Here is a 27360-nt window from a genome sequence, read left to right as displayed (position 1 = left end):
GTTTTGTTGTGTTGGCCCTTCTAGGTGAGTGACTGCCTTGCCAAGATTCTACACCGGCGCCTCGTCTTTGCAACAAAATAAATAAGCAAGGTCTCGTGCAAATGTTCGTTTCTACTTCAATAATGAAAGTAATTGTTGCACAGACCCATCGGCAACACGGCCTTTTGGGAGTGTGCATCATTATGACGAAGTAGATGGAGGGGGTGGTACACAAGCCACGTGATTTTAACGGGATGCTTGAGGTCATTTGGATTTTTATTCCTAGAATGTACAAGACACAATTTTAATAATATTCTCAAGTTTCATCTTCAGTACATCACAACAAATAATATCGAGGGTATTCGTGCGAGTTATTCGCACTGCAATGTTCAATCTAATGCACTCTTTATTGAACAGAAACACAACAACGGTGAAAGACGGAGAGCGAAAGAGGTTGATATGGAGGGAGGGGAGGTGCAGGAAGTTCTGGAGGAATGGAGAATTTGTGTTCGCAAGATCGTCGTTTAGGAGTAAGACGGCACTGCACGGGACACGATCACGCAAAGGGAGGGGTTGCACGGGCAACATCACTGTTCAGCCAGAGTGCGTACACACACACACAGACTCGCAGGCATACATACACGACACATACAGCAAGTCCCCCTGTGTCTCCTTGCCTCGCCGAATGGGGGGAGAGGGCCAACGCCCTCTGCTGAAAGCGAGCAACGATTCAGGGCCAGCGGCGGAGCAGAGTGTGGGTGGGCTCGTCCACAATCTCCCGGTGCCCAGCCACCTTTGTTCTTCCCAGTACAGATGTTTACATGCCATTTAAAAAAAAAAGTACCGTACTCGTTTAAGGCCCAGTCTCCCTAGAGGCGACCCAAGTAAAAAGAAAAGGGGTAAAAGGTGCAGCCCCGACATTGCATTGCTCCGAGGTCCACTGCTGGTGGAAGAGACTCCGTGAGAGTGAGTTGGAGAGCATCCTGACGGGTGCGTACTTTGGCCTACTCTTTCACGTCATGCTGGCCAAATGTGGTTGGAGAGGTGGGAGTGCCCACACTTTGCCCCACCACCACGCGACCTCGCCGATCGACTCGACGACGGTGAACCCATTTACTACACCGCTGGGTGGACATGCGGTGGGTGAGGAATGGGGGGGGGGGGGGCTTAGCTGCCGTGCCGAACCCGTGGACTCTGGCTCGAGAGTCGAGTCTGTTGACCGTTTCACGACTGTGGTAGCATCGCGGAATATGCAAATGCAGTACATCGATTCCATAGATGTTGAACCCGGATCAATTAAATGATGCCCTAGCCTGGGCATCGTTTAGGTCAACTCGGCCCAAAAAAGCATTTGTAACCTGTTACGGCGAGGTAATTGAAATCAGCGATGGCGAGTCCAAATAATCTGGGTGGATGTGGTGCTGATTACAGTGAAGGTGGGTGGCGAGTGGGGCAGGGCTGTGTCCGGATATCACCCGCCACTGGATGGTAGCCGTGGCACGGGAATCGAACTCGGGTCACGATGTTTGTGGGCGCAGTGCACGAACCGTTGCAACCATTGCACCCACGACACGAGCACGCTCCATCCGCGAGATCTGTAATAGGTGCTCGCCAATACACTTGCCCCGATGGTTGTAGCAGGCTATGCGGGGAACCACCTTTGTCTTTTGAAATGCACGCACACACACACGCACGGGTTTGTAAGGTGCACGATTTCACTTCGTCACGAAGGGTGGCATCGTTGGCAAGATCCCCGACACTTGAGAGGCATGGTGGGGGTGAATTTAGAATTTGACTTCATGGAGGAAGGCAGGGCATGGGGAAATACTCGGTATCCTCAAACATTTAAAATAAATATCTCCAATGTTGTTTTCGGGTTCTGCCGCGGTGTTGTTCACCACGATGTCCGACGTTTCACTCCGCATGCACGGGAGCTTCGCCTGTTCCGGAACTGAAAATGGGATTAAAGTTATTCAGGAACTGAAATTGGATCGGGTAAAGTTCAGGTGGACTGCGTTCAGTGCAGGTGCAGTTTTCTGAAGATCGCAGGCACGACCACCGAAACGTCGGACATCATGGTGGTAATCACACAGCGGCACAAAACAACATCGGAGGGAGATGGGCAACAGAGCCCACGACAACCCACGCGGCGATGTTAAATAAAAATAAACAAATGTTGACAAAAACATTTGAAAAACAGAATAAGTGAAACATCCAAATAAAAAAAGGTATTTGTCAATTGCCCAGCGATACAAAACAAATTATTTAGAAGTCTTGGCTGACATTCAGGAAGAGTTGTCTGCATATAAAATATAAACAACGCCCATTACAAACGTGTTTTATATTTGACCTTGATTAAACACAGACCAATGATGTAGTCACGCCGCATTCATTACTTATCGAGTCTCAAGACATTGTTTGAGAGGTTACTTCCAATTAATATTAGGCTTCATGCTTAAGTTACAGATACGTGGTTATATGTGTGTTCGCTAACAGCAATTGACCCAACAATCGGAATGCCTATATGGGGATATTTGTCTCGCATTTGCCGATGTATGTTGAACTTCTTTCGCACCGTACGCAGCCAACCGTGCTAAGCGGAGGTGCTACGAACCACACGTGTTTACCGTGTTTGTGTGACCATATGTACAAGTTTGTGTACACAGTATTGTGTTTTCTTTGCAACTGCTCATTTCTCACGGAATATCTTCAAGTCGCTGGTAGACTGCAGGAGGTGGCACGTGACGAGGAGTTGTCGTCTTAGGCAGGCACAGTGAGAGGCGATGTATACTGGACGTGGTGCGCCGGACGCATAGATATTGTTTCCGTGTTGCCTACCCTTGACAGACCCGGCTAAAATTAATCTCTGATGACCCCCTCTTGAAAAATTGTCTTGAGACTCGGTCATTTCGAGGACGCAAAATATATCGTCCCCACCTCGGGCGCTATTGGGAAACCCCACGTGCATGGGGATGCCAATGGGGGCAGGCATTGGTATTTTGAATTTGGAATGTACCACTGGATGTCTGGGGGGGGGGGGGACCTAAGCATCCATTCTGACCACCCACCCCCAACGTGGTGGTGTGAAATTGCACAACCCAAACGCACATCCCTTTAGTAAGGACCTGGCATGATTCGGCGTCAACCTAAGCGATTGTGTACCCATTATAAATACCCCCGAGTGCCAAGAGGTGGTGGACGTGCCTTGGAGATGACCACATTATCATTATTTGTGCGATTCTGCGTTGGCAGTGGTACCCGCGCAGGCACGCACAACCAACTCAACACATTCGTCAATAACACTGTGGCCTTAAACGGAACAGTATGTTATAGACAACACGTGACGAAGGACCATTGCCAGGAGCGTCACCCGGTGATGGGACTGTTTTCCTCTTTCAGGCCACGGTGTCATTGAGGAACGCGATGAGTTTCTTGCAGATGCTCGCGGTTCATCGCCGTCACCGTTTCGTCTTCTCGAGTTCGGCGACATATTTACTGCGTGTATCGCAGACACACCCCCCCCCCCGTGCGTCTATACCTGGGACCGTAGTCCGTGATGTTACACAGCGCGTCCTCCAAATAACATGGGCGGGCAGGGTGCAATGTCCCGCGTCTCAAACGATGGGTTGTGTTTTTTTGTGGGACGTCGAAATAGCCGGAAAAGATACAAATCAATTTACACGAGTCGAATATCGCGACCAATATTAGCCATGATAGAGGTTGCTTTTGGGTTATATCGCGTAAGTATAAATGTGTCGCTGGCCAGAATTCTGGCTGTCGCCTGATGAGGCTGGTTGCTGTAATTACTGGCGGAAACGTGGTACTCCAATTGTAAATGTTGTGGGTTTACTCTCCCAACACACCGGTGTGCTGTACTCGTAACGAATTGGCACGTTTTGTTTACGTGACAAACCTTACTAATTGGCTTGAGGCGGGGTTTCACGACACAGTTATCATCTTGATTTGAAGCTTTCGTGACTGCAGTCATCCATACTATTTGGTTATTTCGGTAAAGTCACGTAGGTAGAAAAATAATGGATCACGACGTTTCGATCACAACACAAGCAATGGTCATCAGGTGGGACAACCACAGCAAGAAAAACTGCTTTCTGCATACGTGACTTTACCGAAAGAACCAAAGAGTATGGACACATTGATATTACGCGATCTAACCCAATAAAAACATGTATTTTTTTTGAAAATGTAGCTCTACCAACGCTCACCAAATGCGCAGCGTGCAAAGCCATGGTGGCTCAATCTTGATTTGAAGCTTTCGTGACTGCAGAAATCCATACTTTGGTCCTTTCGGTAAAGTCACGTAGGTAGAAAATAAAATAAATCACGTTTCGGACGCAACACGAGCGTCCGTCATCAGGTGATGCGCCCGAAAAGTCGTGATTCATTTTATACCTACGTGACTTTACACATGGTGGCTCGTTGTCTGGCACGTGTCCACTTGCCAGGCAGGCCCAGTCTCGTCCTGCACCGTGACCACGATGTTCACAGATCGTGTCTTCCAGCATTGGCTTGTGATGTTTGGCAACTTCATTGATGTGTGCGTGTGCTTTTAGAACCTCTCGTATCGCGTCCTAGATACAGTCTGTTCTATGACGCCGCGTGTTTTCATAGCACGAATTGGATATAACGCGATTAATGTATTCGGGAACACTTTTTTTATAACGCGGATTACGAATTGGATATAACGCAATTGAGTGAACAGAACTACGTCGCGCGAGTAGCAATAAGCGGTTGTACGGCTGCCACGGCGTAGCATCGCACACGACGGGATGCTGCTGGATGCTTATAGATGCTACCCACGCGCATCAGTCTTTGTTCAGCCTGCATACTCATCTCACGTATTATCTCGGAGTGTGCTTTAAGCTATGTTATTGATTATAACGCGATTTTTCCATAACGCGTTGTTCTTCAGGAACGCAACTACCGCGTTATAAGAGAACCAGACTTTAACTCTATACATATCGTTGTAAAAAGCAAGAGAAATAAGCTGCAAATGTGCGCAGTAACGGAGTTTTGGATTCAGGGAATAGGATATACCGGGGGCCAGGCCTACCGACTCCCTGGATGAGCCTCTGTATTTGGAGGACACGCTGTCGCAATGCATAGCTCACTGTGTTGATATATTCGTGCTTGTAACCGGTGCAAAAACAAGAACGGCTCCACGCCGATGAGACAAATTGCATCGCGTATGACCAACAGCACGCGCGACAAATCAAACGACGTTTGCAAACGGGGCTTCGAGGGAGGAATCAATGGATAATTCGGCAGACGGATCACTCCCGTGTCTCTGAGTGGGTGCATACCATTAATGGTGTGTGTGTGTGTCATCAATCGTAATAATACGTAAATAAAAAATAACTTAGCAAATATACAAGTTTGAAGATAAATGTACACAAGTGTAAATACACCAAACGACTGCTTTTTTTTTTTTGGCGTTTCGACCATGAAGACGCAACGCGTCGCGTCGTTCGCGTCGGCACGCGTTTGACAACAAAGGGCCACGCGGCGCAGAACCTTCGACGAAGTCGTTGACGCTGCGTCCTGCTGCCGTGTGCCCGTGCTTGTTTGGCCTCCGTCGCGTTTGGTGACTCTACCCCGGCTTCCACCCCCAGTTCACCTCTGCAAGTGAGACTCCCTGTCCTGCTCTCTGGAGTTCTCGCCACCCGGCTTACACAAAGAGGTGCCGATGCCCGTGCAGGAATCGCGGGCACCGCATCCCAAGGGGGGCAACGGACGCGGTCATTTGACTCGCGACATATTCGATCGCTTTCTGTAGCGTGGTGGAGAAATGCCATCGGCCGGAAATATATATGTATTCGCGCAAGCCAGATACGAAATGATGATATGGGCAACAGCTGTTTTTTTTTTAAAGATACACAAGAGAAAGCCCCAGCGTCCCCTGCACGCCGAGATTGATGGCAACGTTCGTGCATACTCCACGTAACAGCCGGTGATGGCCACCAGCTCAACATGATTTGGGGTGTGGTGGTTTTATTTTAATCTACAGGCAACGGCAGCAGAATAACGGAACTGGGAAACTGGGTTTCATCCCGACTGGAACTCATCAGTGCAGTGCAGCCAATCTCAGCCCTACCGCTCAGTGTCACCGCAGCCTTATGAAGTCAAGTGTGAGCCGATGTAAAAAGCGCGACGATGCAACACAAAGTGAAATGAACACACACCAACAACAACAATAATAAAACTCGATAAAGAACGGACGCAGTCCTGATATTGTGCTGTGCTCGCCAAACCGATATACCTGAAGTGTGTGACATTTTCCCTACGTCGTTAACGGTTAGATTATTATGTCACCAATTCCACGTCGATTGTGCCGTTAGGAAAGTTCGGCAAAGCTGAGCGAAGGAAACGCGACCCCGAAACCCTCACGCGCGGGCAGCAGTGACCGCGACTTGGAGCCCCTCAAATGTTCCCCGACGCAAGAAGCCGGGTGAATGTTACTCAGGCGGGCAGCCCCGGGGTTCCGACGCAAGTTTCTTAGCGGAAGCGTGGCAATAGCCAGGGCTTAATTTCTCGCCGAATAAATATTTTTTTCTGCGTGGCTGGTGAGGTCGACTGAAGTGGCACGTGGCCAGCAGGAGCCACGGGCATGTCGAGAGGCACACCGGATGCGCTGTGCCGCTGTGCAGAAATATTGCAACGTGGTCGCAGACCCCGGACAGACTCGGGAGGCAATTAAAGCTCGGCTTTGGGCCTAATCTTAACCCTCGGTTTGCTCTTGCCAAGGAATGTAACGTAGAAAGAGTTTACAAACATTCCTCGTCAGGGTTCAGGTGCAAATGGCCCAGATGCATTTTGTAATTTCTGGGCCGATGTTGGGGACGGAGCAGTTAGGTGTTGAACCGCGAGCACGTGACTCGCAGTCACAAGGGTGGGGGGGGGTAAACTCGGCCCATCATCCCGCCGGGGTCGATAAAATGAGCACCACTTAGCGTGGGGAATCTCAACGGTGGTTGTTCTAAGGGAGATGCTCGAGGAGTTTCTACCGGATAAGGAGCTGGAAACGAGAGACGAAGCTCGCTCATGTGGAGTGCGGAAACCGCTTTGCCTTGGCCGTTTTAAAACGCTGTAGATAATCGGTCATCTTGTACAACTGCAATAACAGATAATAAAAAAACACAACCACATACTCGTGGCAAAAATACTGTAAACCTTTCCAACGTAAGCATCCGTTTAAGAAACGAGAACGTAAACGCAGCCTGGTATGACAATAACGAGATGGGACAACTTCATAGCTGTCCAGACTCGAACCCGATCAACAAATGCATGAATTGTGCCAGCTCGCTGTGGTGGGCATCGTGGACACGCCGATAAGAGTGCCGATATGTGGATCTGTGCTTCTGTTAACGTTCTTTTTTTTATTTGTCGCATGGGAATGATATTTGTTTTCATTGGGGTGGTATTAAGTTGTGGGAAGAGGGCCATCCTTTGTCCTAATGTACTTTATTTCGTTTATGTTAAGTGACTTGCTTATCTCTCCTATACTTTGCACTCCTATTGTGTTTTTGTATTGTTTGTTGTTATAACTTTCTGACCTGTCCCTACTAGACATCCGTAAAAAAGAGCTTCATAGCTCATCGGATTCTTCCAGTCTAAAGATTTTGAATTCTGATCCCACGTTAAGTAGTAAAGGGGGCCCATGGTGACTTTTATTTTATTCTCCGGATTATAAGACGCACCTTTTCCCCTATAGCAAAAGTTGGAAATGCACCTTACAACCCAGTAGGTGAATGTGTGTGTACGCGGTACTGGGGAGCGGCGAGGTAGCGGTTAGTGCGCTGCGCTACAAACCCGGCCACCCGACTTGGATTCCCGCTCACGGCAACACCAGTGACAATTACTTGCACCGGTCCTGTGCCTCTCCTAGGTCGACTCAGCCTCAACTGAGTACCTGGAGTGATGTGTAAACATCCCCGGGCGTGGTGCTGGCCACCCACTCCCTCGTGTGCCGTGCCGGCCTTCGTAGGTGCTCGCTAACGGCACATATCCCCTCTAGTCTATTACGTCTATACGGGGAATCTAAGTATTTGCTCGTGTGACCAGGTCGGTATAACTTTACTGACACCGTGTGCAAGTGTGGGGGTACGTCCTTTTTCCCAGGTCGTTTTATAATGTGGAGAATACGGTAATGGAGGAGGGCTCAGATGTATCCCCCTCCCCCAACTGTTCGAAGGTTACGGGAGGCAAACTGCCTCCCTTAACCTACGACCTCGGTTACCCCACCCCAATGTACAGAGAGAGTCTCAGAACATCCACCACTTTGATCCACACGCACAAACACACACGTGGCACACACACACACACGTACGTGCAAACACGATCACACACATGACTCACATGGAGGAGACACCACAAAATCTCACGTCCACGACACGCACTATGAATGTGGAAGTTACTCAGTGGAATCATTTTTTTTTGTTCACAATTGAATGTTTTTTTTTCCTCCATTCAAGGTTTTTTTTTTGTCGTCGTTTCCCCGATTCATTTTTTTGTTGATCCTCGTTCCTACGCGTCGCCGCTCTTCTTCTGTCGGTCGCTCCTCTGTCGGAGCAGCGGTTATCGTGGGAAGCATTGGGGGGTTGGGGGGGGGGGGGTGAGTTGGGCGGGGGGCGACGTTGGAAGAGAGGAGGGCAGGCAGGAGCGGTGATGGGGATCAAGGGGTCGGGGAGGGGGTCCGGATGTTCAGCGGTCATTCCATGCCTCCAGACTGCTCCGTATCCTGCAGGAGAACAGAGAGAGGAGAAGACATCTTAGCAGTAGCAATAGCAGCCGCATCATCGTCACCAGCAGCAGCAGCATCGTCTTCATTGGCATAGGAACGTGGAATTTTCACTGCTGGCCTAGGGCTGCCACTGCTCGGCTCTCCACTATACCGCCTCGCACTCCACTTGAAGCTCTCCGTTTTCTGGGAGGCTCAGCCGGCACGCATGGCTGAGCTGGCAGACCCTCCCTGCTGTTGTCAATCACGCCCACTTTTTACATATTCCCGCCCACTCTACCGCTAGCTCCACCCACTGTGCGTAGGCCCCACCCACTCATTTGCCCAACCCTTCCCACTGCAGGGACTCCTCTACTTATGAACGTTCGGTTCCAGAGGTCTGTTCCTAAGTCTATTTGTTCGCAAGTCCAACTTTACTGCTGTCGATTCCAAACACGTTTTACGGCATGTACACTAATCACGGGGAATGGCTTTACAAGTTGTATAACCTCCTGTAGATTTAGATGCCACTGGTTCTTCACGTTCTGCAGATGAAGATGCCACTGGTTCTTCACGTTCTACAGATGTAGATGTCACCACCGCCATCTATTGCGCGGCGGTTGAACTTACGACTCTCGGTCTGAACAGGCAAACTGGACATAGGGGCAGGTTCGTTCGTATCTCTGAAAGTTTGTAAGTCGAATGTTCGTCAGTGGAGGAGTCCATGTACTCCACTTCACCGTAGTCACGTGTTGGTCGGGATCATGACGATTGAGCCAGCTAGCTGCAGCTTTGGATTCTCCAGACGCGGTTGACATGGCCGGGTATTTGCCCTGCACGTGCTGGAGGCTGTCACATGGTAATATGGCTACGTGGGCTGACGACCTCACATACTGAATGTAACATCGACATACACGTGTATTATTGAACAACTTGCTTGTCGTGTGTATCTGGCACTCTAACTGTGTAAAAGCCATGTACTAAAGCATTCTCAAAATAAATATTTGAGACGACTGTGCTGTATTATGTTATAACCGGGTGAGCACTGAAGAGAGCAAGCTAAACATGACTTCACTCCCATTGTAAAGTTTTGTTCACTCCATTAGCCTAAATGCAACATGAACCCTTGAATGCGATCGGCATGCGTATGGAGTGATCTGTTCTCACGGGGCACAGTTGGATGCACACGGCGTGAGCGCGAGAATTGATCTCAGTACATCGATGCGTAGATAGGCAACCTCCACACATTCGTCAATCACGCTGGAATGGCCCTCTTTTGAAAGCGCGTGGTCACATACCAGTGTTACCCAACAATCGTTCAGGGGCCTATCTTCGCCGTGTCGAATTTACTGTTGGGGAAACGCTGGACATCTGTGGAAAAAGAGCTTCATAGCTCATCGGATTCCTAATGCAGTCTAAATAGAGATTATGATGCTGAGCTGTCGGGACAGGTCCGCAAATAATTTCTCCGTCTGGGGATCCGTAATGCTCCAAGAATTGAGTTAATAATTGATGACTCCACGTGCCGTGATGCCACGCGCGTGACCATTGCGAGTCGTGGCCACGACAGGGAGGTTAATTTAAACAATTAGGTGCCCGGAGCTGCGGGGTGGGATGGGGAGATTGGGCAAGATGATTGGGAAGAAGTGGGGGGGGGGGGATGGGACAGGTGGTGGAGACGGTGGGAGGTGCACGAGGTCACAGGAAGACATCTGATGAGACACGGAGATAAAGCAGAACTTAATGAGCATAATTAACACATGTTAGCTATTACTTTATTCACCGTGCAACATTCGTGCTCAGGCCTCCAATTATAACGTGCTTTAATTTGACCATGCCATGTTTACCTGTACTGTACATCTGCAGCGCGTCAATTGCCATTCTACTGCTGGATGAGGGGGTATCCCCACCACGCCTGCACGGGTTGGGTCGACGTAGGGTTATTTGACCGCACTTCACCACCCTGCCCGTCGTCTCACCTCGCCGTAGTCGTACTGGTTCTCCTCCGTGTACTCGTGCGCTGCCTCCACCTCTGGGCTGCTCATGCCCTCCATGTGACCTTCAGGCATGCCCTCGGGCTGCGGGGACACATCACCGTTGTAAGAATTAGTAGAAGAATGTCAACTCGGAACGCTTTCATAGAGTGAGAGAGAGAGGATGACTGAGAGGTGCCAGGAGGAGGAACCAAAGACGAGGGGGAAGGTAGCAGCAGCAGCAGCAGCAGCCAGGCGGTGAGCCGGCACTACCGACAATTGCCCAAGTTCTGCAGTCCTCTATTGAAGCGTTATCGGCCAACTGATGAGTGTTTACATGTGGGAGGGAATGGGAGCGCCCGGAGAAAACCCACGCGTGCGAGGGGGCAACACTCTATCCCTACACTTGGAACAGGTGTGGAGTCCACATTTGCCGTACCATACTCTCCTGGTGGGCCAGGGTATGCCACCTCCTCGATGCCCACGTGAAGGGAGTTTCGTATGTAAGTACCTTGAATTTATTTCGCACCGTACGTAGCCAACCATGCTAATTGGAGCTGTGATTAGCACGTTTGGCACCTCCAATTATCATGGCTACGTACGGTGTGAAATAAGTTTGACATACATATAACAAACTAAAACAACATTTATACGATCCACCAACCCTCACTACCTCCAGTGGTGGAGGATTACAGGCATGCGCTGCCCGGTAAACATCATCATCATCGATGTCATCGTCAACATCATCAACGATCTATCCGTTGACGTGTTCATACATCCATCCAGCTATCAACACAATTGATCAATCCAAGCATAGCATCGATATATCTATATAGCCATCATTAATCAATTATAACTATAATTATTTTGTCATAGACATCATTAGGCCAATATAAGCCAGATATAGGTAGGGCCAGTGCTGAACTGGCTATATATATTGGTAGTGACATTGAATCGGTAACGTAGCAGCATGGCAATGACTGCTGGCAGGGAAGGAGATCTATAGCTTAGGGGCCATACATTAAGCACGTATGCATGGAGGGGGCGGATTAGTCTAAATGCGTACGCTTGCGTATGGGGGGTGTGACAATGTAAGTACGCATAGGAAACGGGGGGGGGGGGGGGGGTGAAGCCTCGATAATAATTTGTATACATTGGCCCTCAACTGAGTTAGATAGTCCGGCGGTGGACTATCTGTTTGCTTAAACACGTTAATATGATTAATCCTTGATCGTTTCTGCGTGGATTAATTATTGGCCGTTCTATAGGATTCGGGGAGGGGGGGGTGCATCAAGCGTGCGTACGCAGGTGGGGGGGTGGTGGTGTAAAAAGTCCGCGTGCGTACAGGGAGGGGGGGAGGAGTCAAGTTTTGACAGATTTTTGCGTACCTACTAAATGTATGGCCCCTTACAGCAGCTCTGACTGACAGCAGGGCACGTGATAGACCAAAGAGGGATGTAGGGGAAAGGTTACGGAAGAGGCACATCGAGAACCCGCTAGTAGGTTCCAGAAGGGGGGCGTGGCCGGGGGCGGAGCCAGGCCACGCTGACAGTATAAGGGGGGCCCCGGGAGGGGACCTCGGGGCTGTCTCGGCGTCGCCAGTCAGGTAGTCTACCGGCTCTCCTGACTGGGAGCCGTAGTTACCAAGTGTTAACTATTAAAGCCGTTTAATAAACAGAGTGCCTTCTACTATTAATGTCTCTGAGTCAGTCACTACATATGTATGGTTGTGTGAACCTGGGTCTGCCCTGTGATCTCCTGTAAGCGAGCCTTCGACGCTTCACGTGGCCTCAAATTGCATCTGGCCTGGCACAGGCATCATGGTGACATCACTGACACGTAGAGGCGAATGGCGGCTGTTGGTATTGGTTGCGTAAGGGTCATGTTTTAGATTAGTTGGGGTTAGGTGAGGACATGGCACCACGCCACCCTCTCAAGCGCCATGCCACCTTTAACAGGTGCTTGCTAACAGCATTTGCCCTCATGGTCTATGTTGGCTACACGGGGTAACTTTGCCTTTTGTATCGTACGTGTGCGTGACACCGGCCTGTGACGCACCACACTGGCGGCAACCATCGGGAGCTGCTCCTCGCCTAAGTCGACTCAGGCTAAAGTGACCAGTAGGCCCCCCATGGCGCATGGTGGCTAGGAGATGTTAACTACCTCGCCTGGTTTACAGGAGGTCGTGGGTCCGATACCGACCCTGATTCCTGCTGCTGTATATTTTGAGTTTGCGGTGTCTTTCTCCCTGTGGTTGCGTGGGTTTTTCTCCGGGTCCTCTGGTTTTTCCAAATTTATAATCGACATGCATTTAGAATCTATAATAAAGGTTTTTGGGTTAGATCGCGTTATTTATAAATGTGTCGTAACCCTCCACCACCCGACACGGCCAATCAGCAAAAAAAGTGTCACGTTGACAAAAGACAAATAATTCACTACTTTAGCCCACCGGTGTGTTGAAGAGTGAATCCACAGCATTTACAGTTTGAGTACGACGTTTCGCTGGTAAATACATCCAGCATCATCGGGCAATTCGCCAGAATGGTAAAGCGAGGGTAAAGCGAGGGCTTTACCATTCTGGTGAATTGCCCGATGATGCTGGATGTAATTACCAGCGAAACGTCGTAATCAAACTGTAAATGTTGTGGATTCACTCTTCAACACACCGGTGGGCTAAAGTAGTGAATTATTTGTCTTTTGTCAACGTGACACTTTTTTTATTGATTGGCCGTGTCGGGTGGTGGAGGGTTACGACACATTTATAAATAACGCGATCTAACCCAAAAACCTTTATTATGAATAATATTGGTCGCGAAAGCCTACGTGTTAAACTGATGCATTTAGAGTATTTGGCTACTATAAATGTCCACGTGATAAGCCACTTTGTAGAGCTATCATTTGTAGCCAGGTCGCTTCTGAATAAGAGCTACATAGCTCAGTGGGCCTTACCTGGTAAAATAAAAATAGTGTAGTTTAGTACCTTGGCCCCAGGCTCTCCCTTCTTGACTAGGCCCGTGGCAGCGGCCATGTTCTCGGCTCCCTCCACGGTCTTGTGGGCGACGCTCGTCACGCCCGACACCACCGCGCCGCCCGCCTCCTTTGTCTTCTCCGCCACTGGGCCAGGGGCAGTGTCAGAGATAGGGGTTAGGGGTGGCGTTAGAGATAGGGGAGGCGTTAGAGATAGGGGTGGCGTTAGAGATAGGGGATAGGGCTATTGTTAGAGATAGGGGTGTGTTAGAGAGAAGGGTAAGGGGTAATGTTAGAGACAAGAGATAGGGGATAGGGGTAGTGTTAGAGATAGGGGTGTATTAGAGAGAAGGGGTTAGGGGTAGTGTTAAAGATAGGGGTGTGTTAGAGAGAAGGGGTTAGGGGTAGTGTTAGGGATAGGGGAGGCGTTAGAGATAGGGATGTGTTAGAGAGAAGGGGTTAGGGGTAGTGTTAGAGATAGGGGAGGCGTTAGAGATAGGCATGTGTTAGAGAGAAGGGGTTAGGGGTAGTGTTAGAGATAGGAGATAGGGGTAGTGTTAGAGACAGGAGATAGGGGTAGTGTTAGAGACAGGAGATAGGGGTAGTGTTAGAGATAGGGGATAGGGGTAGTGTTAGAGATAGGAGATAGGGGTAGTGTTAGAGATAGGGGTTAGGGGTAGTGTTAGAGATAGGGGTGTGTTAGAGAGAAGGGGTTAGGGGTAGTGTTAAAGATAGGGGTGTGTTAGAGAGAAGGGGTTAGGGGTAGTGTTAAAGATAGGGGTGTGTTAGAGATAGGGGATAGGGGTGTGTTAGAGAGATAGGGGTAGTTTGAGAGATAGGGGATAGGGGTAGTGTTATATTTCTGGGTAGTGTTATAGATATGGGTGAAGGCTAATGTTAGACATTACAGGGGTTAATGGTAATTATAGGGGTTAATTTTAAGAACTGAGTTATGGTTAATGTTATTGGTTAATGCTGCTGGTGGTGTAGGTGGACGTGATCATGCTGGTGGCAGTGGTTGTGGTTTATGGTGAGGGCGGTGGTGGTGGGTGATTGCGGTGGCAGAGGTGGAGGAAATGATGATGATGATGATGCTGGCGGTGGTGGAGCTGGCGTCTCACCCGTAGCCACACTCTCTTTAGTCTTGGTGCCTGTGTGGATTGCGGTGTGGAAGGGGAGGGAATTGAGAGATTATTATTAGATCAAAGAAGCGTTGCCATGGAGATTAATTGGATTCCTAAGGTCGCCTTGGCACAACAAACGCTAACATCCGACCTCCACGTAACACAGCGCGTGTATCGCGCCGTGAAGCAAGCCAGCGATTAATTATTCTTCAGCAATGACAATTTTTCGCAAATGTATTTCCACTACTGGGAGGAGCGGTGGGTCAATGGTTAGCACAATGCCCTCTGAACCCAACCACCTGAATGTAATTGCAGGCCACTGTTCACATCAGTTGCGCGTGACGTCTGAACTGGTTCTAGACCTATGCAGTATACATTACACATATCCTGTATGCACAAAGACAGATCCCCTGTATAGTCTTTACAAAAAAAGTGCTGTTCGCGAGCACCTATTAAGGCCGGCATGGTACACGAGGGGGTGGGTGGCCAGTGCTACGCCTGACCGCCTTTGTCTCCCCAGTAGCGATGTTTACATACCACACCAGGAACTAATTTGAGGCTGAGACGACCTAGGGGAGGCCCAGGACCAGTTTAGATAATCGTCACTGGTGTTGGTGGCCGTGAGCGGGAATTGAACTTGGTTTCGCCGGGTTTGTAGCACAGCGCGTTAACCGCTAGACTACCGCTCCCTACTCCCAACCGCACACAAAGATCCCCCGTATAGTCTTAACAGACTATTGGGGCAAGTGCCGTTTAGCGAGCACACACCGACTCACAAACACGTGTACACACAAGGTCGTGCGTGAAGGTGACACGGTCAGTGTCAGGCCGGGAAGGTATTAATGGGGCATTAACAGCATCGTCGGAGGGATGGATGGTGGGAGGTGGATTAGGGCCCAAGTTTCATCCAAGGTCAAGGTTCACGTTGATTTTGTTTAACCCGGCGAGACCAAGATGAGTCTCAGTGGCGAGAGCGAACGAATGAATGAGTAGGCCAGCGAGCGACCTTAGCTACCGAGTGAGTGTATTGAGTGTGTGAGCGAATGGGCGAGCGAGTGAGATTGCTGGGCGTGTGGGTGAATGGTCGAGTGAAGTTTTCCTGCAGAACGGCGGACGTATCGACTGAGCTCGAGTCAATGTTGTTGAAGCAGGCGCAGAACTCGAAAACAAGGAGGAGTCTCATTCGCAAAGGGCCACCAAGCGAAACACAAAATCAGTGCAACAAACAACCCGCAGGAATTGAAATATTGCAACACAATTCCACTCATTGAACGTTTAGTTCATTTAGTGAATGGGGTATAATATTAAAACAAATGCATGCTGAGCTGTGACCACACCTGTCAACCCCTTATCAGTTCCCCTACCTTATTACAGACCAATTCAGACCTTATTGGTCACCCCGTGCCATTATACATCTCAACGTTCATCCTACAAAGTGTCATCACAAGGGAGAAACACACACAAATCGACATTTTTATTTGCCCCATATTGAAACGGCTGTACGCCGTACGGATCTGAAAATTAAATTTCCCTGTACGAGAATACGGGGTAAACCGTTTGGGTTGACACGGTATGAGTGTCTGCTGCTGCTGCTGTGTCCTGTACAGCGCTTTGAGATCCTTGGGGAAAAGACGCGATATAAATGGAATAATAACAAGCATTATATTTATTTATTAAGACAATTCCCCTTGCAGCGTCACTCGGCGAGAGCCGAGACTCGGCTCGCCCACGGCCCCGCCCCCTTCATCCCGTGTGGGCGGGGCTTGGAACCTGCCAGGCTCCGCCCCCTTCACCTGGACATAGTGCGACAGTCATCAATGTTGGTTTACATCAGGGGATCTTATCCTGGGGTGAAACCCCCTGGGGGTGCCAGATGCCCTTTCTGGGAGGGGTGCGAGACATGGCCAAATTAATTATAGGTGAATAATCGAAAACACAAATTAAGCACGGACACGTAAGTACGCTTACTTTGTTTCACCAAACCCTATGTGTTTATTAACATAAAAAAAAATTACGGATTTCAGTAAAAGGTTAAGAACCACTGTTTTACATTTTACATTTTTCAGGTCCCGCAGTGTAACTGAAGTGCAGTCTCCAACTTGTATCCCCTCTATCTCTCTGCGAACTCTTATGTGCTGTGGAATAGTCATTGCCCGAAACGTCGCCTATTCTATTTATAGATCTCCTTTTAAGGCCACTGTGTTTTTTGACGAATGTGTTGAGGTTTCAACAATTGTATAGGGTGACGACGACATTCTGCAAGAAGGTAACAGTCGAATTCAATCAATAGATGAAACAATACGCGAATAACATATCCCTTCGTCAGGATGAAAATAAAAAAGTACCCCTCATCTACGAGAATAACTGCTCCATCCACATAGTCATACATATTGTGTCTCGTCCATCAACCTATCGGCTCTCCAGACCGATATAACGAATCGGAATTTAAGCAAGCAAACTCTGGACTGGTTTTCCTTATTTTGGATCTCATCAGCAGTTAGTCTTGTTCAACATACTGCTGCTGGGTTAGCAGTTGTAAAATATTAAATCCCAAACGCATTAACTTTGCCACAGGTCATAGTACCAATTCAATCTCTCGTACACAAAGTTGGAATATGAGACGAAGAAAAATTGTGGTCACCAATGGGAAACACTGGGTAGTTGATTTAAAGACTGGCAATCAGAAAACATGTTTCAAATCTCAATCTCACGAATCACCATGGCGTAAACAAGTGCAGCCTCTCACTCGTGTCTCCTCTGTCTCCGTGGCATCTGTACGTGTTTCGCAGTCACTGCCAGAAACATCACCTATTATATTTGTTTGTTTAGACGCTTTTTATTCACTCACTCTGTCCGTTGCATCCTCAAATCTTGTAACTCACTGTTTACCCACATCCCAATGTGGTATCGACTACAAACTTGGTATACTTATGTCATACTGATGACAATACTATATTCCATCATTAAAATAAAAACTAATTTTTTTAAACATTATTTTTTTATGTTATGTTTCGGCTTGGGTCTAATTGGCCACGGGCCCCCTTACGTTGTGGCAAGCTTCGGGGTCACTTCCTGGAGTCGTGGAGTTCTGCCATTACATTTCATAAAAGCGTGTTTAAATGTTTTTTTTTAATATTACTTATTGTTTTCCTTTCAAGACCACAGCATTGTTATTGACCAGGGGTCGGCAATGTTGCAAAGAAGCAGAAGAGTCATTGTTTATGTTTTTGTCTTTTACCCAAACAGTTTGAGAGCAGCATCACCCGCTGAGCACAGCGGCAGATAAACAAACTCATTCTGACTTAAACAAAATAGGTTATGGAATAAACTGCTTATCTTTAGATCCCCCCCACCCCCTCCTTAGCGTTCCTTTAACAACACAGTTTGTTGTACATTTAATCGTCACCAAGACACTGCACAGTTACCCATTCCCTGCCATATTCTAATCAATTGTTTTTGGGGCCGTCCATAAATGACGTCACGCACCTGGGGGGGGGGCGGGTCAGATATTTGTGACGATGTGTGCCGAAGGGGGGGCGGGGTTGAGAAATGTGACGTCACATCAAAATGCGCAACTTTAAATAAATATAGAATTGTTATAACAACACTCCTATAACATCAGAGTGCAGCGCCACATTAAATACGCACTGCAATGACAAAAGTTTAAAGCGATTTGAAGCATGTTTTATTTTCAAAATGGAAATATGGTTTTGGGGGGCGGGGGGGGGGCAGAGCTTTGTGACGTCATATTTTAGGGGAGGGGTCTGACTTTTTGTGACGCCGTGTGACGAGGGGGGGGGTCAAAAATCCTCCAAAATCGTGTGACGTCATTTATGGACGGCTCCTTTACGTTAAATTATGTTTTTACGATTGTCTTTTGTTGTAAACGCCTGCCCGCAAGGGGGCAGCCAAAGAGCCGCGTGCGGCTACGCAGTAGCAGCCTGCCGACGTCGTTTTCTTATTGACAAACGTGTTGAGGTTGTTGTTGTTATTTGTCCGTGTGCACACCACTGCGGACGCAGGAGTAGCCGCACCACGAGATAAGTTCAATCAGTAACAAGGAGAGCGACCTCCTCCCGATAGCCTGAACAGACTGTGTCGGTGGCAAGTGCTGTTGGCGACACGGCTATTCTCACCAACATGTAGAATCAAAATACTAACGCGCCCTCAATTATCAGGGCATAGATGAATACGTGAAACGAGGTCGTGAGCGAGCATCGTATATCTGCTGTATGCAATCGGGTCACTTGAACCCTGCAGCCGCTAGAGGCCGCTACGTTCACTGCATTGTTTGCATTATGAATCGTGAATCTCGAATCCAACGTGGCCTCGTGGAGAGGGCCTTTACACACCCACTAATCACACACACACATTTAACTATAACACCCAATTTGAAGTTAACAGATATTTACAGGCTTTAACTTCTATAAATATTAGCTCCCGCATATCCTGTTGATGCTGGGTGGAGCGGTGGCGCAGTGGTTAGCGCACTGCACGATGAACCCAGCAAACATTAGTGGCGAGTGATATTTGAACCGGTTCTAGCCCCCCCCCTTCACCTTTACAGAATCTGAATCTTTATTTAGACTGGAGGAATTCGATGAGCTATAAGGCGCTTTTTCACAGATATCCAGTAGACATCAACATCATTCCAACTCGCATTGACCGGCGTGGTGAAGTATGGTTACAGAACCCTCTTTTTGGATAGCATAGAATGGATCATATGCTGATGACGCATAAAACACGTTCACATATACACTGGGGTCGTATATGCAGCATGTGTACATCATAATAATCATAATTTACAGCTCTTGTTCAGTCCAAAGCTAGATGAAAGGCCTTCAGCGTAGAACAGCTGTTACAGGTTGTCGCAGGGCTGCTGCCTTGTCAGCAGATAGCAATGCAGCAAACTTTCGTGGCTGTATTGTACTTCTATGCTCCCACGTCGACCCTGCCCGCATTCACCCACCCGCACTGATCCAGCGTGGTGAAGTATGGTCAAATGCATGATCGGAATGCCATACCGATGGACTTCATCCAGCAGGGCTGAACGTAACAGTATTTAATGATGGTGATTATTATTGTATAATAATATTGAAATAAACTTAAATAGGATATTACCAACAATGATCGAAAAACGCATGGCGTATACTTCACGTATAACGTATACAGTGATGTTATTGAAGGTGCATTAGCGTTGATGTTGAGCGCACGCTCGGCCACGTCTCATTCGACACGCACCAAGGGTCACAGGCGTGAGAGGCATTGCCCATTGCAATGCATTCCCTCTGCATTCATATTCTGGTGTTGTTGCTGATATTGCTGACTGCAGCTGCCGTAGCTATTGTTACTGCTGTAGCTTCTACGGCATTGCTGCGGCTGTATAATAATAATAATGTATAGTGGGGTTACTTATGATATCGTAATTCCTAGAATTGCATCTGAAAACGCTGTCCGGGCAGACCTCGCTTAGCGCTCAAGATGCGTTCCTGGAGAAGTGAGCAGCGTTAACCGAATCAGTGCTAAAAGAGGTCGTGATACCGTTGTATTCATGGAGATGCGTTCCCGACAGCAGCGTCATTTCTTTCCTGTGAGCAATATATGAGGGCTTCATTGGGGTATTTGTAATAACGGTAATTTGTATTATGTTAAACATTACTTCATAAATAAAAAAAATAGAATTTATTAAAATAATATCAGGAAGTCTTATGTACTGTACAGTACATTATAACGTTAACATCAAAGCAGGGGCTTAGACCCCCAGGAAGGAACTTGTTGAATACGATCTCAAAGTGCAAAAATCAACATTATCCCATGTGCTCTATAGCTCGAGTGACTCGACTATTGTTGATGCTATTGTAGCTGCTATAGCTGATGTTGATACGACTCTGCTACAGATGCTGCTGCTATAGCTCTACTGCTGTTGCTTTTACTGACGTTCCTATAGCATCTACCGTTGCTATTGTGGCTTGTTTTGCTATAGCTGCTGTTGATGTTACTGTTGTGCTGCTATTGCGGGTGTTGTTGTTGCTGCTGCTGCTATATTTACTGTTGTTACTACTTCTGTTGCTATAGTGGTTGCTTCTGCTGGTATTGCTGTTGCGAGAGCTGTTGCCTCTCCTGCTGCTGCTATTGTTGCTGCTGTAGCTATTGTTCATCCTGTGTCTATAGCTGCTGTCGTTTCGATAGCTATTGTTGCTTATATAATTGCTGCTGACACCGCTGCTGTTGTTATACATGCGGTTGTTTCTAAAGCTATTGTTGCTACAGTTATATATGCTAATCGCTTATATAGTTGCTCTAACTGCTGCTATTGCTGCTGTTATTGATTTTGCTGCTGCTGTTGTTATATCTCATGTAGTTGCCATAGCTGATACTACCACTATAGCTGCTGCTGTTGATTTTGCTGCTGCTGTTGTTATATCTGCTGTAGTTTCCATAGCTGCTGCTACCACTATAGCTGCTATTGATTTTGCTGCTGTTGTTATATCTGATATACAGTGAGGGAAAAAAGTATTTGATCCCCTGCTGATTCTGTACGTTTGCCCACTGACAAAGAAATGATCGGTCTATAATTGTAATGGTAGGTTTATTTGAACAGTGAGAGACAGAATAACAACAAAAAAATCCAGAAAAACGCATGTCAAAAATGTTATGAATTGATTTGCATTTTAATGAGGGAAATAAGTATTTGACCCCTCTGCAAAACATGACTTAATACTTGGTGGCAAAACCCTTGTTGGCAATCACAGAGGTCAGACGTTTCTTGTAGTTGGCCACCAGGTTTGCACACATCTCAGGAGGGATTTTGTCCCATTCCTCTTTGCAGATCTTCTCCAAGTCATTAAGGTTTCGAGGCTGACGTTTGGCAACTCGAACCTTCAGCTCCCTCCACAGATTTTCTATGGGATTAAGGTCTGGAGACTGGCTAGGCCACTCCAGGACCTTAATGTGCTTCTTCTTGAGCCACTCCTTTGTTGCCTTGGCTGTGTGTTTTGGGTCATTGTCATGCTGGAATACCCATCCACGACCCATTTTCAATGGCCTGGCTGAGGGAAGGAGGTTCTCACCCAATATTTAACGGTACATGGCCCCGTCCATCATCCCTTTAATGCGGTGAAGTTGTCCTGTCCCCTTAGCAGAAAAACAGCCCCAAAGCATAATGTTTCCACCTCCATGTTTGACGGTGGAGATGGTGTTCTTGGGGTCATAGGCAGCATTCCTCCTCTTCCAAACACGGCGAGTTGAGTTGATACCAAAGAGCTCCATTTTGGTCTCATCTGACCACAACACTTTCACCCAGTTGTCCTCTGAATCATTCAGATGTTCATTGGCAAACTTCAGACGGGCATGTATATGTGCTTTCTTGAGCAGGGGGACCTTGTGGGTGCTGCAGGATTTCAGTCCTTCACGGCGTAGTGTGTTACCAATTGTTTTCTTCGTGACTATGGTCCCAGCTGCCCTGAGATCATTGACAAGATCCTCCCGTGTAGTTCTGGGATGATTCCTCACCGATCTCATGATCATTGCAACTCCACGAGGTGAGATCTTGCATGGAGCCCCAGGCCGAGGGAGATTGACAGTTCTTTTGTGTTTCTTACATTTGCGAATAATCGCACCAACTGTTGTCACCTTCTCACCAAGCTGCTTGGCAATGGTCTTGTAGCCCATTCCAGCCTTGTGTAGGTCTACAATCTTGTCCCTGATATCCTTGGAGAGCTCTTTGGTCTTGGCCATGGTGGAGAGTTTGGAATCTGATTAATTGATTGCTTCTGTGGACAGGTGTCTTTTATACAGGTAACAAGCTGTGATTAGGAGCACTCCCTTTAAGAGTGTGCTCCTAATCTCAGCTCGTTACCTGTATAAAAGACACCTGGGAGCCATAAATCTTTCTGATTGAGAGGGGGTCAAATACTTATTTCCCTCATTAAAATGCAAATCAATTTATAACATTTTTGACATGCGTTTTTCTGGATTTTTTTGTTGTTATTCTGTCTCTCACAGTTCAAATAAACCTACCATTAAAATTATAGAATTATACTTTCTTTGTCAGTGGGCAAACGTACAAAATCAGCAGGGGATCAAATACTTTGTTCCCTCACTGTAGTTTGCCATAGCTGCCGCTACCACTATAACTGCTATTGATTTTGCTGCTGCTGTTGTTATATCTGCTGTAGTTGCCATAGCTGCTGCTACCACTGTAGCTGCTATTGATTTTGCTGCTGCTGTTGTTATATCTGCTGTAGCTGCCATTGATGATGCTACCACTATAGCTGCTGCTATTGATTTTGCTGCTGCTGTTGTTATATCTGATGTAGTTGTCCTAGCTGCTGCTACCACTATAGCTGCTATTGATTTTGTTGCTGCTGTTATATCTACTGTAGTTGCCATTGATAATGCTACCACTATAGCTGCTGCTATTGATTTTGCTGCTGTTATATCTGCTGTAGTTGCCATAGCTGATGCTACCACTATAGCTGCTATTGATTTTGTTGCTGCTGCTGTTGTTATATCTGCTGTAGCTGCCATAGCTGCTGCTACCACTATAGCTGCTATTGATTTTGCTGCTGCTGTTGTTATATCTGCTGTAGTTGCCATAGCTGATGCTACCACTATAGCTGCTATTGATTTTGCTGCTGCTGTTGTTATATCTGCTATAGTTGCCATTGATGATGCTACCATTATAGCTGCTGCTATTGATTTTGCTGCTGCTGTTGTTATATCTGATGTAGTTGTCCTAGCTGCTGCTACCACTATAGCTGCTATTGATTTTGCTGCTGCTGTTATTATATCTGCTGTAGTTGCCATTGATGATGCTACCACTATAGCTGCTGCTATTGATTTTGATGCTGCTGTTATATCTGATGTAGTTGTCATAGCTTCTGCTACCACTATAGCTGCTATTGATTTTGCTGCTGGTGTTGTTATATCTGCTGTAGTTGCCATAGCTGATGCTACCACTATAGCTGCTATTGATTTTGTTGCTGCTGCTGTTGTTATATCTGCTGTAGTTGCCATAGCTGATGCTACCACTATAGCTGCTATTGATTTTGCTGCTGCTGTTATATATGCTGTAGTTGCCATTGATGATGCTACCACTATAGCTGCTGCTATTGATTTTGCTGCTGCTGTTGTTATATCTGATGTAATTGTCATAGCTGCTGCTACCACTATAGCTGCTATTGATTTTGCTGCTGCTGTTGTTATATCTGTTGTCGTTGCCATAGCTGATGCTACCACTATAGCTGCTATTGATTTTGCTGCTGCTGTTGTTATATCTGCTGTTGTTGTCATAGCTGCTGCTACCACTATAGCTGCTATTGATTTTGGTGCTGCTGTTGTTATATTGATGTCCTTTATATAGCTATTGTTGCAGCTTTTGATGTTTCTGCTGTTGTTATATCTTCTGTAGTTGCCATAGTTTCTGCTGCTACGACGACCATAGCTGTTGCTATTGCTGCTGTTGTTATATCGGCTGTCGTTTCTATAGCTATTGCTGCTGCTATTTATTTTGCTGCTGCTGTTGTTTTATCAATAGCTGGCGCTGCTGTCGTAAATGTTGGATGGGTATCGGCCAGGCATGTCCTCTGTCTGTCCTTGCCACTGATGATGATTCATGGGGCGACTGTGGCTCTGATGGATTGATGTCTTCTCATCGACCTCGTCGACTCATTTAAATGCAGTCCTTGTTATATACTGTATCGTTAGATGTAATCTTTCATCGCACAGATCGTGAAAGGCGACAACAGGGAGATATTGCCGTGGAACAAACCCGCACACAATGTATGCTATATGTCTTTCGAAAATCGATATTTGCTACGATTGGTGATGAAATATCTGTCGTCTATGCTGGGTTGATTCGTGTTAAACAATAACCCATATAGACACATGTTGTTTTGACTCGATACACACACACATACGTGCAATGAAGATGCAACCGGTTAATTTATAGTGTTGCAATCATAATTTTCATAATCAATCATACAGTAATGATATTAGAGGATCAAAAAAATATCTCAAAATTACCTTTTGTAAATACAAAAAAAGTCGCATCTTGCAAAGACCAAAATATAATTGCGAACCCATGCATCGTTGTATGTATCGGCATACGATTAGCATCGGGGTGAATGGCCCTCATCCAGAAGTGGATTAAGAGAACGGCTGTGTGCGTGCGTGTCGTTGTGTGATTCTGTGCCGGATGGTCCCGATGTCTGGTGACCTCCCCTCCCATTTAATTATCTAAAACTTACAATTGTTGTACGATTTTTTTAAAGCAGACATTTATATGCAAAGGAAACAATGTTAGGGGTCAATTGATTGGAGGTCACAGGACATACGGACCGCCAACCTGTGCATCTCTAATGTGTGTAACACACTCAATAAAACATTGAATTTGTCACACGTTTCATGCCACGACCCTGCTGTAAAGTCCTTGAGAATGAGTGAATCAATTATAGGAAAATAGCATCATTATTTTTACTATAATATTATTACTGTTATAGCATTTGGAATCCATCTCCTGCATGCAAATATACATATAAGCGTGATGTATGGAATAAGTGACTACAATATATACGTTGTTAGATAAGTCAATGGATGCATATTCACATATATACATGGTGTATGCCATTATACGCTACGACATATACAATATCACATATACATAAGCAGTTAAATCTATGCACGTATAAATGTACACACTATATTCTTGATGAAATTATTAACCATTGCTCCGATGGTCTACTAATTGTGTATATTACATTCATTAACTAAACATGATTGATAGATCACTGGACGTATATGTACATATCGGCATTCTGTATCAAATTATAAGCTACTATTGAACATATATTTAAAATCAGTAGATCAATCAATGATCGTCCATGTATACAGATGTATGCTTTTGACATTGCAAAATGCTTGCATTATTTACATTTAAATATACATATATATTTTTTTAAAAACACGCAACATTTATCAGGAACGCTGCCGTAAAATGAAATGCCGTACATAATAGCGTCGACGTTTCGGGCAACAGCCCTTCACCGCAGCGCACTAGAGGTACACATCAGGCAACGTAACAACATCGCAGGCCGGCCGAGCTGCGTGCGTACGCACGCACGCGACGATTCTCAAGCAGATGTCAATATTGGCAGGGAGCGGTGGGATAAAGGGGGGGGGGGGTGGGTCGGGTTATGCATGCGGCTGCGATTTTGTACAAAGGGGCAGCAGCTTAAACAACAAGGAGCCATGGCAGGGCAGGACAAGAGAGGAAGGAGGGCCAGCGTGTGTTGAGAGCGGTGAGGCTCACTCACCCATATACATGACGCCCTCCTTCGTCTTCTCAGCTGCATCGCTCACGCTCTGCTTCGTCTTCTCAGCCGCAGCGGCCATGCCTTCTTTGGCCATCGAAAAGCCCTTCATGAGTGCATCCATGATGACGACCTCCTACTACTGCCACCTGGGGTTTGTCTCACGCTCTTGTCTGTCTGTGCCCTCTCCGCTCTGTCTCTGTGTGTCTCGCTGTCTCAGCCTCTCTCCGATGTCCGTGTGTGGCCCCCGTGCGTCTACGGGGTCGCGATATGCGCGTGATTCCCAAGACCACCTTGCTTGCCTACGAGTCGCAGATACGCGGCGACCTTCTCACCACCACCACCCCCCGTTTATTTGCCAACAAATTTAATAACCTTTTCCTATATCACGCGAGTGACTGGCGATAATGGAAAAATTATAGCTAATTTTTATTAATTGAAGTACAAATATTAACTAAACGTATTCAAAAAATATTAAAAATCTCTGAAGATACCCTTTACGATTTTCTTCTGATAATATAGAGCCCTATGTAACGATTTTTTTTTAAATTAAATATATCTGGTTCAACAAATATATTCACACAATGATGATGACAATAATTAATGACGATTGCTATTGTGCAATAAAGCAAGAGCGAGTCTCCGGCATGGAGCGTCTATGCGATATGATGAGGATTATTAGCACGAGGCTATATGATGCTGCTGCTGTAAGCCGTCTCTGGCTCTCTGTGCTAGAGGAGCAGCGACAGAGTGAATATTAAATCCCTGCCTGGCTGGGTAGGGTCGCGTTCGCATCATTCCCCAAGGGCTCTCTCCAACGTGAACGCAACGTCATTGGCAGCGGTTTGACGTCATTGTGGTGTTACGTTTCACCCGCGTGACGTCATTGCGTTAACAATCGATTGCTTACAAAAAAACAATAGATGCCATGGATTGTTCTTTTTTGTTTGGGCGTGTCAAAAAAAAAGCTGAGACGTAAAGGCGCAGCCCTTGCAATGTCTCGCTCAAGCCACTGCTGGCGGATGATCCTCCGCCTAAAAGAGATGTAGCGAGTTAGATTTGATGAAGGCCGCTTGTGTTGTGGCCGAAACGTCGTGAGAATTTTATTGTGTTATTTTATTTTATCATTTTATTATTTTATTCTCATTCTTCGTGACTTTACCTAAAGAACCAAAGAAGATGAATCCTTGCAGTCACGAAAGCTTTAAATCGAAATTTAGATTTGAAGCTTTCGTGACTGCAGGAATCCATACTCTTTGGTTCTTTCGGTA

At 46.8% G+C, this 27360-nt stretch overlaps 1 protein-coding gene across 1 annotated transcript; it reads right to left on the bottom strand.

Moving 5' to 3' along the window:
• Nucleotides 1-237: 237 nt before the first annotated feature.
• On the bottom strand, nucleotides 238-26904 carry LOC116951075 (uncharacterized). Its single transcript, XM_032969453.2, has 5 exons — nucleotides 26093-26904; nucleotides 14775-14804; nucleotides 13667-13800; nucleotides 10693-10791; nucleotides 238-8734 (listed from the first exon to the last, which is right to left on the bottom strand). The coding sequence occupies exons 1-5, from the start codon at nucleotides 26211-26213 to the stop codon at nucleotides 8705-8707; spliced, it is 414 nt and encodes a 137-aa protein (XP_032825344.1). The 5' UTR covers nucleotides 26214-26904; the 3' UTR covers nucleotides 238-8704.
• Between the last annotated feature and the right edge of the window lie 456 nt (nucleotides 26905-27360).

The sequence above is a fragment of the Petromyzon marinus genome, chromosome 41 (genome assembly GCF_048934315.1).
Source record: "Petromyzon marinus isolate PM22_M1 ecotype Great Lakes invasive population chromosome 41, UKy_Petmar_22M1.pri1.0, whole genome shotgun sequence".
Classification (NCBI taxonomy): domain Eukaryota; kingdom Metazoa; phylum Chordata; class Hyperoartia; order Petromyzontiformes; family Petromyzontidae; genus Petromyzon; species Petromyzon marinus.
Note: the sequence above shows the minus strand (reverse complement) of the source record. Positions and strands in the feature narration are given on the sequence as shown.

Coding starts and splice junctions, on each gene's coding strand:
- LOC116951075 (XM_032969453.2), bottom strand. CDS start 26,213: ATGGATGCACTCATGAAGGGCTTTTCGATGGCCAAAGAAGGCATGGCC. Junction 14,805..26,092: donor GGAGGGCGTCATGTATATGG/GTGAGTGAGCCT, acceptor CAATCCACACAG/GCACCAAGACTAAAGAGAGT. Junction 13,801..14,774: donor TAAAGAGAGTGTGGCTACGG/GTGAGACGCCAG, acceptor CCCCTGGCCCAG/TGGCGGAGAAGACAAAGGAG.